At 41.2% G+C, this 16139-nt stretch overlaps 1 protein-coding gene across 3 annotated transcripts; it reads left to right on the top strand.

Annotated features, from left to right (window-relative positions):
- Positions 1 to 1322: 1322 nt before the first annotated feature.
- On the top strand, positions 1323 to 15701 carry TAL2 (TAL bHLH transcription factor 2). Of its 3 annotated transcripts, none has more exons than XM_061619828.1 (3): positions 1323 to 1351; positions 9785 to 9823; positions 15189 to 15701. In XM_061619828.1, the coding sequence occupies exon 3, from the start codon at positions 15198 to 15200 to the stop codon at positions 15549 to 15551; it is 354 nt and encodes a 117-aa protein (XP_061475812.1). In that variant the 5' UTR covers positions 1323 to 1351; positions 9785 to 9823; positions 15189 to 15197; the 3' UTR covers positions 15552 to 15701. The 3 variants fall into 3 exon arrangements, with proteins under 3 accessions (XP_061475812.1, XP_061475734.1, XP_061475901.1); XM_061619750.1 differs by lacking the exon at positions 1323 to 1351 and adding an exon at positions 5714 to 5798; XM_061619917.1 differs by lacking the exons at positions 1323 to 1351; positions 9785 to 9823 and adding an exon at positions 10352 to 10402.
- The last annotated feature ends 438 nt before the right edge of the window (positions 15702 to 16139 follow it).

Below are 16139 nucleotides of genomic sequence, written 5' to 3'. Positions count from 1 at the left end.
AAGTTCCATTCAATTATCATGTTTTGGGAGACCTGTCCTCAATGGCTCCATCTAATATTTTTAGATAGCCATATAAACTAGTGAAATCATAGCTTAAAAAAAATTGATTTAAGCAATTCGATCTCACTTTTATATTCAGAAAGAATTTCCAAGGGGATTTAACATGAAGGATGAAACAACAACAGGCTGGATGCAATTTTTTCCCTTTGTGAACCGAAGGTGCTCCTGATCATGGAAGGAGAGTTGCCCTCATGGAAGGAACATCCATGCTTTAACAATACAATCTATAACCCATTATAAAGTATTTTCAGCAAAAGAGCAATTAAATCTTAGGGTGATGAGTTCCTTTATTTAAGATTTAGATTGCAAAAGACACAATGATTTAAGGGATTAGGAAAAGAGTAGGAAATATTCTGTGTATCTGTATATGTGGGTGGGTGTCCTTGAATATTCCTCTTATTCCATCATATGGAGCTATGAGAGGACTGAGGTTAACATCCACTTCCAGCGCTGACATTAGGATATGTCACTGGATTACAGAAGCAAGACCTGGTGTTCTCATTGAAATTCCTGGGTCGAGAACCTCTCCCTTAGCAGTACGCTAGCCTTCATGCAAGGTTATAGAATTCCATTATAGGAAGAACAGTGCAATCCTATGCAGGGTCTACTCAGTGGGATTTCCTCCCTTACTCAGTCCCACTGTCATTGAAACTGTGGTGCCATTCAGGATTGCCACTAAAATGCTATTTCAAGCAGTCTCTTAATTTATTTTGTGTGGTTTTAAACGAATTCAGTTGATTCTGCTAAAGTCCAAACCTTTGCTCATGAGACATCAGGATATGGGGTGGATTTGTTTGTCCAGAATTTTACCACTGTAAATTACTGTCCCTCTCTTTTCCTCTTCTCTGTACCCACACAGCGAACCTCCTCTCCCATATTAGATATTCCTGGCTAGAATATCTCACTGCTGCAGGCTGTGGGTAAATAATGATCTGGAGGAGGTTACACACTGGAGTTGCTTTTGGCAACTTTCCAATGTAAATTAGATGGAAATGAGGCTTCTGTGAGGCCAAAGGCCCCTTTCAAATAGGCTAGTGGGGGATTAGTTAACATAACACTTGTGCTAAATGAAGCAGTTGACACAGCTTTCAGAGGGGAGAACTGCTGCTCTAATTTACCATGAGAAAGAGACCAGCCTCCAATTTAGTCCTGCAGGAGAAGGAACTTGCAGTCACAAGAATGTGTGGCCCGTATTTCCAAACCACTGAAATTTGAAGTGTTGACATTTTGGACAGGTTTAAAAGTAACCAAGGCTGTCTAAACTCTCTTGTAATTTCTTTCAATAATCTAGGTGGGTGAATTTTCCATGTTTCCTTCCCCCCCCCTTTTTTTTAGTTCGGGGCAGGCCCTTCCTGAGGCCCCAATTCATGATGCACAAACCAAAAATAAAACTATATAAAGGATTGCTTTTATTCTTGGAACCACAATCCTGTATCACACTTATCAGGGAATCAGTCCCATTGGACTCTGTGGGTAGCAGGAGCCACACAAAGGATTGCAAGGTGAATGTGTTTTGAGTTGCTTTAGCTCTTTCCCAGGGGTTTCCTCCTTTTACAATTCCTTCAGACAAATGTAGGGTTTTTTTATTTTCCATTACTTTGGGTTGGTTTTTTCACCACTTTCTCAAAAGAAGAAAACCTCTTCTCCTCTGAAGAGCTTGCAAAAGAACGATCCCTTTTAAAAAGAGCTGAAGAAGCTTAAATCCTTTAGGTCAGTTTTGGGGAAGAAAATTACATTTTGGGATATTTTTCTCTGGTTTTTGTTGCCCATTGGGACAATTCACTTGCTTCTGGATATCCGATTTAAGGCAGCACTTGACCTTGTGCTTACTTCTCTTTTGAAGCTGATAGGATTCAACTGCGTGCTTCAAAGCACATCTCTTAACATAGGTGTGGTTTGCACATCACAGTAAGCCAAACTCTGGCTTACTGCAACTGTGCAAATATGTGGGCTCCTGGTAAGCCACAATTTGGCTTACTGTGATGTGTGAACCAGGCCATATTCAGCTTTCGAAAGGAATGCGCCTTTTCTGAGTTCGCAAACCTGAGATTACGAGGGGGAAAATGTAGCCTGGAAGACAGATCAGATGAAATGATCCTCAAGAAGTTAGGTGCCTGTATCATATGGCAGACCAGCCACAACTTGACACCCATCAAGGTGAATACGGCTCACCAGTTACCCCTAGCGGCCTGTTTTGGGCCCAGGAAACCCTGCTTTTGCTGCCTGCCTGGGACTGCCAAACCAGGGAGGCTGTTGATCAATATATGGCTGGTGGGCCATAGACCGAGCAAGTTGTGTAGGGTTGACCTACAAAAAAAGGACATCAAAGGGAAGGCCATCTCCAAAGATGTCAAAAAAAGAAGAGGAAATGGGTGACAATCTGCTAAGTATCATACAGGGTAGCCAACATTTCATCTGGCCTCTGTAGCTGTGCATTGAGCTGCTTGATGTGCAACCATTAGCCAGAGACATCTAGCAGTAGCAACTCCATCAGGCTGCAGCCACCGCCAGAGAGATGGGACTGCAGGGCCTCTCCATCAGCTCATTTGAGAGGCCAGTGACTTTTTGGTTCCACCTCTCCTTGAACTCTCCATTCCAGAGGGGCATCACAAGAATTCTGTAACTAAAATTCAGTGCCTGAGCTTGCTTTCCCCCCTCCTTCCTCCCTATTCTTTTTCCTTTTGTGTCCTGTCTATATAAATCAATATCGTTTTTCTCCATGCTGTGAAAAGCTTCACCTGCTGATTTCTGCACAATGAGCATCAGTTCAAGGAACAAGAGGAGGAAGCCAGGTCGTTTCCCCCCCTGGTCAACTGGCAGACCCAGTACGAGGGGGAAAGCCAGGGGCTTAATCCGTGAGCGGCCTGTTTGCGGCACCGTGATCACAAGCAGCAGAGACAGTGAAGTTACCGTATGCCTGGATGCAAAGGTGGTTGGTGCCCACCGCGACTTGTTGGAGGGTGGGAGGCAGGGAAACTGACAGTAGGTAGAACCAGAGCCAACGCTAAGCAATTATAGGTTGTAAGCAAGCAAGGTAGCAGGAAGGTGGGAGCTGGCTGTGGGTAGTGTGGACTAGCCTGCTCTAATGGACTAGCCTGGATGGAAGCAGGAGGACTCCCTACCTGCTTATAGCAGGCAGTCAAGCCTGTTTCTCTAGTGCTATGCTGCTGCCTGCATCCAAGCTCTGTAGACTAGAGGCAAATCGGCTTTTGCAAAAGAGAAGCACTTCTAGTTAACAGCCTATAAAGAAAATAATCCTAGAACAGGATCTCCTGGTGTGTGAGTGTGTGTGTTAAATTATTTATTTTAAAAAATTATGCTTGTATTCTCCCTCCACCGCTAAGGAGCTGAAAACAATTTAGGAGCGGGGAGGCAGTTTACATCAGGAAAAGGGTACAAGGGAGTGGTGAAGTATCTCTGCCCATAGTATCACTGCCCTGATCAAAATGACAGTCTCCTATGCCTGCCTTAATTTTTTTTAAAGCGCTTTTTTTAAAGGGGGCTTGTTTAAAGGTGTTGAGTGAATGAATCCTGGTAAAAATGGAAAATCTGGGCTGTGTGACAAATGGGCTGGAGATGTAGAATAGGATCACACAAACTGGGCTTGCAACAAAATGTTGCAGTGTATCCTCACCTTCTAGACAGCTCCTCCTTCAGACTCAATTTCACTCCCTCCTTCAGTTTTCCATTTTTCTTTTGCAACTGATACGCTACATTCGGCTGCTGAGCATTCTCAATCCTCACTGAGCTGTTTTTTTGCGGGGGGGGCATGGATAAGGGGATAGGAGCATGCCCGCATAGGTATTCTTTTAAAAGCTTTTTAAAAAATATATTTCTGCTAACCTCAGGGTCCCTCTGAGCATGTTGTTACTCCCCTCTTATTTTTCAAGGCCATAGTAGATGTGTGTTTTAATACAGAGCAGGCAGTGACATATCTTGTTTTTTCTTAACTAATTACCAGGAGTCCTGATTCTCCCTGTGAAGACAGTGGGTGGAAAGGGAAGGCTTACCTCTTCACTTCCCATCCAAGGCTGGCATGGAGATTTATCTCCCCCCCCCCCGTGGATCTAAGAACCTGGCAAGGGAAAGTCCTCATTGGTGCCAAACAGGTCCATATTTTAAGCTAAGGCTCTTAGCCTTGATGGAGAGATCTCCGTTCCAACCTGCATGTCTACTTTAGCCCTATTTTCCCTCCAGTCCTATTGGTGCATGCCACCTGAGTTTGCTATTAAAGGAAGTGATCTTGTCATGTAACAACTGATTCCGGTTTTGCGTTGAAATCCCAATCCTCTTCCTGTTAACGACATCAGACCAGTTCACAGTACAGTTTTGGACAGGTGGAGCAATCCTAGTCTGATTATGTGCAGGGGTCACCAGCCATCTCTGTGGCCACAGCATCCATGGAGGGGCAAAGTGCATCGCTGATCATAGAGATGTTTTCTGCCTCCTCCCCCTTGTGAAGTTCCTACTATGTACTCTTTTCCCTCCCCACCTGATTGAATATTGTGAAGCATTTTGAAGAGGTCAAAGCATTGGTTCATCTAGCTCGCTTACTGTCTAACTCTGGCTGGCTGCAACTTTTGAGGATTTGAGACAAGGGACAACAACCAGCCCTGAAACCCATTTAATGAGGATACCCAGGATTGAACTTGGGGCTTTATGCACAGAAGGTGTGTGCCTTACCAGAGCAACAGTCCCTCCTCTATTTGCACTTGCAAATCTATGGACATGTGTACCTGGCCTGTAATGATGTGAAATGTTTGTTGTATGTATCTGTTATGCACAAAACATTCTGATTAGAAATGGCGCTTTCTGTGCACAAGGCATTCAAATCACTTTTTTTGTCACAGAAGTCTATTTTTCTCAAGCCATTTTTCACACAGGTGTTTTCCCACAAGTGCTGTAGTCTAATGATTAATTTCTATAAAAAGTAGTGCCATTTTTCAGGCTTGTCTGGAAGCTGACCTACTGTTCTCTAAGCTCTCCCTGCTCAAAATGCCAAATGTATGAGGATGGGTAACAACTGAACACTCTGCGCATTCTCGTTTCTTTTATCATTCTTACTCTAGGTGGCTGTGCCTCAACATTTGGAAATAAGTTCCACGACTGAATCCCCTCAGATTTCAGAGCCAAAACAAAAACTGTCAGGCTCCTATGAAATTCTGTTGAGTTCATTAGGCTATGACAGGGGTCGACAAAGTGGTGCCCCCCCCAGATGTTGTTATGCTACAACTCCCATAATTCCTGAATCCTGACCATTGGCCATGTTGTCTGGGGTTGATGGGAGCTGGCTTCCAACAACATCTGAAAGGCGCCATGTTGGCTACCCCTGGGCTGTGGCCTTCTGCAAAAACAGCCTTTTTAGTTTTCTAACTAGAGCTTGAATCCACACAATCATTTAGGTGTTTTAGAACAAAGCTTGTATAGCTGACATTTCCACCTATTCTAGCACGGGCTAGAATTCTGGTAAGCGGAAGATGCAGCATGAAAAGAATCTCCCAGGAGATGCGGAATAAGCTCCCCGGATCGCTAGCACTAGTGGTGACACGCGCCAGACAAAGGAGCTGGCATTCTATAAATGAGGCAGCAGGCAGGGATCGACAATTGGCTAGATTGTCAGGAGAGAAGCTCTTGCGTTTCAGAGCTGGGAAAGCAAAGTACCAGGAGCGGCCAGAGTCGCCTACTTGGGTGGCAGGCAAATACTTCTCTAAGATCAGCTTGCACCAGCTTTGGAATAGGTAAGTTATGAGCTTTGTTTATTGTGTGCCTGTGTTTTTTATCAGCTTTTAATTTTTTTTAAAAAAAGCATTTTAGTCTTTTGTAAAACTGTCCCAAATGTGCAGGCTCACACTTTTGCTGATGGAAAAAGGGTTTGTTGATTTTCCTGGGATGCCTTTTTGACATCAGTTTTTTGGTCTCCCTCTTTCTGTGTGTGAAGGATTAAGCATCTCGGCATCCTTATTTTGACATATGTAAGACGGTGACACATGACTTGAGCTATGTCAGAAAGGCTGCTCCTTTACAGGTGACTAAATTTAGTCATGAAGTGTGACAGCTGTTGTACCCTCTGCCGTTTTCCAGGATGCTGCTGACATTGTGTAATAAGCATTGCAGCTGAGAGACTGGCTGAACAGCTCCACTGCCAGTCTGAAAAACATTCCATGGCTGAGTCTGACAGGAAATATCAGCAGCCCGGTGAATAAGCTTTGCTATAGCAGAACCAAGCTTCTAAGAGTTTAGTATAAACCCTTGCAACGTGTTAACATAATGTGTATCCGTGTAGCCACTAAATTGGATCAGGAGTCTTTGATACCTCCTTCACACTGTACATGCCATTATATGGGATCTATACAACATGAAATGTTCATACCCTTAAACCACAGCAGTCTTCACAGTTTCTTTTATCTATATTTATTTTTAAATCTTTAATAAGAAGACAAAGTCTTACATTGTAGCATGGAAGGTTGCTAGTTCATTATGCATCTTGCATTGTTTCATTAATATAGCTTCACTGAGTACCCCAAGAAGTAGACCTGTAACTTTGCCTTCATTGTAATTACTGCATAGGTATCCTTATATTTATTTTTTAATTTATTGATTTATCAAGTGTCAAATTTAACAAAGAGAGGAAAAAATAGGTAGCCTGATCTTAAATGCGCTGCATGAAACTGAGTCCTACAGGAATCCATGGGTGTGTTTCCATTTAAAGTATTTGGGGGGATATTTTCATACAACGTATTTGGGAGCAGATTGTAAAGTCTCACTGAGGTTTTTTTTAATTTACATGACAGCACCAGCCATGCATTCCGTTGCTACGTTGCAAGTTCTTTGCATGTGGATTCAGTTATAGCAATATTATATGCAGATTTCAATTTTCATAATATATGTGTGTTTGTATGATGTGGGGCATGATCCAGCCATGGATAAATTTGAATACCATTAATTTTAGTGGGAGAGATTTAAGCACATGTTTAATTTCCCAATAAAAGCAATGGCCTTAAAGTAAATTTTGTTATTATGGCTAGATCTCGTCTATACCTTTTGACTGAAGATCTCAGAACTATCCCTTTCATCAGACTAACAGCCAAACTAGATATGACCATAGAGAGATGTCTTTAAACTATAACTTTTTGGGGGCCAGAAAATCAGCTTATAAATATAAACGTAGTTACAAATCTGTGTAAGCCTTCTGGATGATTTAGATTTTATCTTCTCTTAAAAATGACTTTATTGATTATTTAATTCTGTGTTTTTATTGTTATTTTGGATTTGAGGTTATTTTTTTAATTGTTTTTATGATATTGCCAAAACTTATCTGACCGTAAAGTTTTGCAAATAGTGGCAGCAAGGGGGTTGGCAATCCAGGTGGGAATGTGGCACTAGAGGGGAGGGAGGGTTTAACCCTTCCCTTTGGCCCATTCCTTATCTCCTCTCCCTGGCAAAGCTGTTACAGTATTTGCCTTGTTAGAGAAATGTGTGTTGCCTAATAGGTCAAATAGCAACTTGGTAGGGAAGGATAGGTTTTTTGGGAGAATATAATGAAGGGGAGGTGCTGTTAAACCCTTCCTCTCCCATGTCAGGGTCCTAATCTGGATACCCTCCTCTACCCAGCTGTTTACAAAAGTTCAGAGACCAAATAGCTATTTGTGCATCTCCATTGTTCACCTCTTGTTTTGACCTAACCCAGGGTGAAACTAGATGCAATGATGAGAGATCATTCTTTTTTTTCTTTTAAGGCTAAATGCAGCTGCTGCCCCCCCCCCCATGTAGACTGTGATGGTGGGGATAATATGATTACCAAAAACATGAGAGGTGAAAGGGTTGAACCATCCTTTCCCTAGTGCTGTGGTTCTCGATTTGGCCTGCAGAGGTGGGAGGGGGAAGGGACTCACAGTTGCCTACTGCTGGAGATCAACTCTCCCATTCTGCCTTTCTTTCTTTCTTAAGTTATATTTTCTGGATATTTCTCTGTTAGATTAATATTTCTTTTGAGTACGTTTCATGTTGTTATCTGTGAACTTTAAGTGATACAAAATAAAACTAATATTTAGAAATCGACTTCAATTGAGATGACTCTCAGAATAACTTTTTCCCTTCCAGCCCTCTAAGTACATGCGATTTTAATTGGGGTGCTAATCTTAGGTTGTTTGTTTGGCCCCATTTCTAATTGCTGTGTTTTGGGTAATTCATACATAAAAGCAGACTTCATTAGCAGACCAATGTAATGCAGTCCCATTAATTTCAGTGGCACTTAATTGCTGCATAATCACCCTAATTCAAAATTCTGCAAGGGTTCTTACACACAACTGTCTGCAGTGAAGGAGGTACCCCTGCTCTATGCGAACACTGAAGCTTTTGCATGTTTACTATAGCCTTGGAGCGGGGCTAACATGACTAAAAAAATTATACACCAATCCTAAAAAATTGCAACTAGTTTTGTCCTTTCTTCAAAAAAGAATAAAAATGAGAACAAAACTAGTTGGATATATGCTTTAAAAACAGCTGATGTCATTTTTTTTAATGCAAGCAAAATAAAAATTATTTTCTTCTGGGCTTGCATACATTAATTGTATAGCAACACTGATCCAGTAGATATGAATTCAGTAAAAATGTTTTTTGTTGCACAGGGATTTTTTTGTTAAAGTGGTGAGAAAATCTTCAGTTTGTGTGAAAGTGAGTCTATTAGATTTTTTTAAAGAACCGCCTAAAACAGCAATGATATTGAAAATTAAGTATTTATTCCACAGAGAAAACTTGAGAAAGGCTTCATTTGTGCCAGGGCTCAGCCCAGAACCTCTTTTCCGGATCAAGATATAGCGAAATGTGAAAGTAACAGAAAAATGCCTCTGAGCATGTACAATGTGCCTTTCAGTATGCCTTATGAAAAGTTGTAATCATTCCCCAGGCATCTGGAATTAGAGAGCAGGACTTCCAAGAATGAAGGTGTGGCTGGGTCAGTAAGATTTGAGCACCCATCCATTTAGAAGAGTTAACGGCTATCTTTGGAACCTGGATCCATTGTTTGTGATAGTGCAATATAGGAGAGTTGACTGTGACTGCTGTATGCTTTTATTGTATTTTTGTTATTATTTTAGCTAGACAGTCTATTTTAAAATGTTTTAATTGCATTAACTGTTGGGTAATTTAATTGCTTAATGAGTTTATTGTTGCTATTGATGTAGGCTGCTTTGAAAGGAAGGAGAAGCAGGGTACACATTTTTTTAATGCGTCTGCATTTCATCCATCACCACGGACCCACATATGCATTGCTAAGCATACCCATACATACCCTAGATGTGCTAAGATACCTTTTGTGGTTTGTTTGGTTTCATGACTATAGGCTTGATGCGAGTACGCAGAACGAAAGAAGGGAGGCAGTTTACTCTTTTCCTGCTGGGAAAATCTCATTCAGACTCTCTCACTCAAAATGGCGCCCTGGGAATTGTAGGACCAGATCAGGTGCATTGCTGGGTCTGTAGTTGCTTATGCATAGGTTTAGGGTGCTAGTTTCTTTCATAGAACTAGGTGGGGAAGTTCACTACATTTATTCCTTGGTTAGGAAAGATACGACTCGTAACAGAACGTTCATGCCTTCGCTTCCAATGAATCAATTGCCTTTTTGCCGCTGAAAGTTGTAACTGCCATCCTTTGCAACAGGCTTTGTTTTATAAAAAGTGATATTATTTATTTATGATTACAGTTGTATTGTGTTCTTCGTCTACAGGGAGCTCAGAGCAAGGAAAAAAAGGAAAAAATACACCAGGTATTCCAATCCACTACCTATTTATTGACGTCCAGGAATCTTTATGCCATCAGGGTTAAAATTACTTTATTAGCCTTAAGCATTGCATCTGTCAAAAGGCTCCATAATACTACTTACTTGGTAGTGCCTGACTGCTTAGGGTAGGCAGTTGGTTCCAGTTGATATAAATTTTGGATGCTTCTTGCAACAGTAGTCACTGTAATATCCTTTCCCAATCCTCTCCAGATGTTTTAGTCTACAACTCCCATCAGCCCCAAATAGCATAGGGCTGGGGCTGATCCTGATGGGAGTTGTTGTCCAAAACATCTAGAGAGCACTAGGTTGGGGCAGGCTGTGAAACCAGCGTTGAGAACTGCTGCTAGAAATGGTGTTTACTATCTTATGTTTGTAAGACATTTCTGTATATGTTTTAAAAGAGGTTTTTAGGTTACATTTTGAGCCTTACTAATTAGATGCAGCTGAAGCTCTGCTCACGGCTGGAGTTCGATTCCAACGGAAGGAGGAAGTCGAATCTCCGGTAAAAGGGGTCAAGGTCCACTCAGCCTTCCATCCATCCATGGTCGGTAAAATGAGTACCAGGTATATGCTGGGGGGTAAAGAAAGGCCGGGGAAGGAACTGGCAATCCCACCCCATATATACGGTCTGTCTAGTAAACGTCGCAAGACATCACCCTAAGAGTTGGAAATGACTCGCACTACAAGTGCAGGAACACCTTTACCTTTACCTCATTATTCAGAATATGTTTTTAATTTGGTTTTGTTAGATACATTTTTATTGATATATATGTTAATTCATTATAAGTTCTTGTAATTTTTCCCATAACCTTACTTGATAACTTTTAGATTACTAGAATGTATTATATATATATATATATATTTGCACTCAGTATCACATATTCAGGTTTTCCGTATCCAGTATATGAACAACATGTTCATATATTTATAGTGCCCTGGATTCCACTATGCATCCCAAAACGCATCACACTTGGAATGAAGCATATGGGCTCCTATTGGGAGGAAGGGCAGGATATAAATATAATCATTCAATCAATAAATAAAATAAAATAAAATTCCTTGTTATTGTTATTCTGCCCAGTGACTGCCCTTTCGGCTCTCCTTCAGGTAGCAAAATATCCGAGGCTGCTACTGGTTCTTTCTTTTGATTTACAATTGGTCTCAAGTTTCTATGTTACTTCATACAAAAGACAAGTTGGAACTTGTGAACATTTCTGAAGTGCAGGGAATTTGGACTCCGAGGAAGAGCACCCTTCAGTATGAATTGTTAAGCCAGGGGTGGGGAGCCTTTGGTGCTCCAGATGTTGCTGTATTACAACTCCCATCAGCCTCAGGAAGCATGGCCAATGGCTTGAGATGATGGAAGTTGTAGTTCAGCAACCTGTGGAGGGCCAAATCTGAGTGGCCAAAGATTCTCCACACTTGCTTTAAGGTGTAAAGTGGTTATCCCCTTCATAGCTTAAAAGAATCTTTGGGAGAAAGGTTGGGCTTAGTAGCCTTCAATGTTTTCAGACTAGGACATGCCTTTAAACCAAACATGCATTTGGGGACCCATTTCTTAATATTTTTCCATATATTTATACAGCTGTTGTGGCCTGGTAGTGGGTCCCTGTCAAAATCAATGGCTTAGAGTAGACCACTTGCTTCCTTTCAGCCTATCTGACTCCCATCTCTAGCCTGCTGAGGGCTCATGTCTGTATGCTGTTTTCTGCTGTAAGACTTCCCTGGCAGCAAGAGGGCAAGAGGCATGTGCACCCTTCATCTCCCACTAGATAAGATCTTTAATGGGGGCTGTACCATTGTTCCAAGACCCTGTTTGTGCATTTAAACCCTTGGAATGTCTGCATGTGGATATCCCACATAACTAACATATGGAATGAGTAGGGACTGCACCCCTGCTCGCTTTGCTTGTCAAGCCTGCCTACCCCTACCAACTCCCCTACCCATACACCTCGCCAAAGCTTCCCACCCCCTCCCTTTACTCCTGCCTACCTCCTTCTCCATTTCTCTCCTCTGCTAAATCTTCCCACCCCTCCCGCATCACACTATAGTTTGCAGCATCACCTGTCAGCAGCCATATGATGCAAACTGCAGCTGCGTGACTACAACAGTACAAATTTATGTATATAGGATATGTGTGCGTGCAAAAATCACAATATGCAGCCCTCTGTTCATCATATTATTAGAGTTTTTCTTGACAATTAAGCAGTACAAAATCTGTTAATAAAATAAATACATTTTGATATAAAGTATCTTTTACCCTCTTCGTTGTTTTGGGGACTCTTTGGGAATGTCCATCTCTTTGGTTGCTACTCATGCACAACACCACTATAGCTGGATCAGGGCCTTGATTTTTTCTTAACTCTTATTGAAGCTTAACACTGAAAATAGTAAAGGCAAGTTGACGCATGCATGTATGGCACTTGATTATGCTACACTTGTGTCTGGTTCACACATGCATATATGTCACTTGATCTGTCTGCAGTTGATTAGAGCATACACTCAATAACTGCTCAATGTGTGAACTGATTCCATTGAAAAGCATATTGTGTGGAGTGATATAGACAGTCTGTTTTATGGTATTTGATCTGCAGTGGCTCATTCATACCTGTGTCCCTAAATGCTGCAGTCATAAAATGGTGAACAAGCATGTACATGATAAGGACCAAATACAAATGTGAGTTATTGGCTTTCTTTAAATTGTACTTATTTGTAATTCCCTCTCCTTGTTCCCACTGGACAACACAGAAGTTCTTTCCTGGCCTATGAGTATTACTGCTGCTTGAGCAGCCGTTTATTGTGGAATGCTAGGCAGAAATGCAGCTTTGTGTAAGGAGTTGTTAGAGCTCCTACTACTTAAACAGCCTGAATAGAGTCACATAGACATGCTGCTCGAGCTCTGGTTATTGAAAAAGAGATTGACATTGGTATCTCCCTGCATTGGTTAATCTTTTGTATAGTAGCCTTTGGATGATCTATGTTAATCTTGTTCATTTTTGGCATTTGGTGAGGCTTTTGAGGTGATGCTCAGGATTCTCACTCTGGCTTCATTCTGCATTGCTGATAGTTTTTAAGAGGTGAAGGTGAATAACAGAGGCATTATTTCCCAATATATGCACATTAGGTTCTTTGTCCCACGGTTGACTTTGATTGAACAGGTCTTAGAAGCACCATATAATCTGGCAAAACACGTTTGACCGCAGGCAATAGTGATATGAGTGGGCAACAATCTACCATACAATTTCTACATTCTGGGAAAAACACATTATCTGTTTCTAGACTTTGTACTACTTCAAGAAGCCCTCCTGCCTGAGATGACATTATATACAGTCAAAGTACTTCAGCAAACATATGAGATCCCATCTTTTGGGTTCATTATCTGATATCTTTCACACAAGGGCACCTGGAGCTATTCAGTTCTAAAACATGTAAGCTTTTTGTCTGAATGAGTCATGCTTGCACGTAACACAGCAAAACCCTAAATCTTCACATTTCCATGTGGCTTGGTCGTTTTAAAAGGGGAAAGTATGAATATTAATGAGTATATCTTTATTGCTCAGAGCCATATACCATCACAATTTAATACAGATAGAAATACAAAATTCATATAGAAGTACAGATCATCTTAACATATTTCGTCAAACAAGCACACATACAAAAATGAACTAAAAATAATACTTTCCCTTCAAAACACAGGGCATACTGACACTCCACATAAATTAATATATGCATGCTACAAATACAATGGGGCAAAAGCACATCCCACACCCCATAGGTGACAAGTATGAAGTGCCCATATGGAACAAAGCTGTTAGTGCAGCTTCAAATAAGACCCAAAGCATGCAATGTGAAACGAGTCACTTTGGATCCTGGGTGTGAATCAAGTTTTATTGCCTTATTGAGAAATTATAGAATATTTACTCCAGAGTTTCACTTTGCAAGGCGAACCCAAGCAGTAGGACCAGATTCAAAATATGTAAGATAGCTTGCTGAGATTCAGTAGGAGACAGATATTTTGAGATGAAGCAAATTGACAAGAGCAGCAATCCTGTGGCACTTAACTTGCAGGAAAGCCCAACTGAATGCAGTGGAATTTGTGAGTAAACATGCGTAGTATTGGGCTGCATGTTGGGTGGCCTTAAATAAATAACCCCCCCCCCGAAACAGGAGACATCAACTCTTTAAAAAGGATTCCCAAGATGAATGCCGGGCTAGTGTTTGTTGATCTTGTACAAATGTCAGAGAGACAAGGATACATTTTTAAGCATGCCATCTAACAGAGGAACTCACAAAGCTCGCTATTTGCTCACAGGGCTTGTGCTGACAAAAGCAGAGAGCAAAAAAAAGGCAGAGGGGGCAGCTCTGGCTGTCCTTCTGCAAATATCACAGCTCCTATTAGAGTGATCTCCTAATGGGAGGCTAGTGACCTTTTGTCTAGTGGAGCAGTTCAGGTGCATATGAAGCATAAGCAAAACAGAGTGGGACATTTGTATTTGCACTCTAGATTTAAGCTATCTTATTGAATTATTTATTTTCTATTACTTTAAAAAAATAAAAACAACACAAAACAAAAATCCTAGTTTCACAAGGAATCTCCAAAACTGCACTGAATAAAAATTAAGAGGTCTATGCTATTTGTTGGTAGTAATCAGATGCAGTTGCCAAGCAAAGAAAAACTGAGTGATGTATATGACAAAATACGAACTAACCGCTTCTATTTTTTTTTTTAAAGCCGACACCAATTCATTTCATTTATGAATGGCTTCCTGTGAGGGATCTTGAAATGCTTTACAATACAATAAAACATACCTAAAACAATTACATACGTAAAAACAATTAAAACAGTTGCATAGCTAAGAACAATTTTTAAAATTACATATAAAAAAATTCAACAACAACATATATAAAATCAATTTGAAATCCAATACAGACAGCAACTGGGATTACAACCTCCATTTAGAAGTACTCCAAGCCATACGAAGTGCCTGCCTTTGGCAGGTGTCAATTGCTGTTGTGCAGACTGGCAGAGGGGCTGGGGTAGATAGGGAATTTAGTGGGCCCACCAGATCACCCCTGTGACTTTGTGCAAGTTGCTTAAATGTGGTGGTTGCAGTAGCACCACTTGCTTAGTTTCTGATTGTGTGCATGTGCATGCATCTGGGCTGGCTCAAAATGTTGTACTAGTCCCAGAATCCCATGTTGGGGGGCCTTCTGTTAAAAATATTTTTCTTCAAAATCATTGGGGATGATCAACACAAATCTTGGAGGTGGGGTTTTGACAAATTCTACTCTATGGCTGCAGTTCTGTTAGTCCTTTCATGATGTCCTTCACAATTTTATCCTCCTCTAGTTCTTAAGAATGACCAGAAAGATCTTCACCAACAGCAGGGAGAGGTGGAGACAACAGAATGTCAACACTGCATTTGCCAAGCTGAGGAAGCTTATTCCCACTCACCCTCCAGACAAAAAGCTCAGCAAGAATGAGACTCTTCGCTTAGCCATGAGGTACATCAACTTCCTTGTCAAAGTGCTTGGGGAGCAAGGCCTGCAGCAGCCAGGGATGAATCCACGGGGAAGGATACTAGGGCTGTTCCAGCCAAGTCCAAGTTTGGAAAGCATGGAAGAACTGACTCTCATTGAAGACTCTGAGGTCCCTTCTCCTAACACAAGCAGCAACGCCCCAGAGTGCTGGTCAGAGGCATCATCTCCATGATGAACCACCTATTGGGGTTCTAGTCCTCCTGGTAGTAATTTGATAGTTTTCCTTTATACAAGTTGTGGGTTGTCTGCCTATGTACAGTATTTATATGTATATATATAGCTCTTTTATCATGTGTATTTTGTGTAATGGTTTATTTGAAAGATGGACATTTTCAATACTTAAAAGAGGAATATTAAATCTCTGGAAGATAATTGGGATTGCAACAACCACTCGCCACAAAGAGCTTTGATTTTAAGGCCAGGGGTCTTTGACATGGCCCATAGAAAGCTACCAATGGACTATTGCTTGCCTTTACCATGGCACACTGGTGAAAGCCAGTGCTTTTTTTGGGTAGCATAATGATAATGTAAAAATGAGGTCCTGGAACTGATAGTTTGATAAACATGCTATGGGTGTCAGTACAAAATGGCTGCCAATGGCAGCAAAAAAAAAAGAGGCAATTGTACCAGTGAGTACCATCACACACACAAAAAGTACTGGTGAACACTGTTGGAGCCAGTAGCTGGTGGCTGAGCAACAATGTAACTCCCCAGTCCAATTCATACAATTATTGGGCTAATGAAGCCCTTCAAGTGATGG

The sequence above is a fragment of the Rhineura floridana genome, chromosome 1 (assembly GCF_030035675.1).
Source record: "Rhineura floridana isolate rRhiFlo1 chromosome 1, rRhiFlo1.hap2, whole genome shotgun sequence".
Lineage (NCBI taxonomy): Eukaryota > Metazoa > Chordata > Lepidosauria > Squamata > Rhineuridae > Rhineura > Rhineura floridana.
The sequence above is the reverse complement of the archived record's forward strand: the minus strand, read 5'-3'. Positions and strand labels throughout refer to the sequence as shown.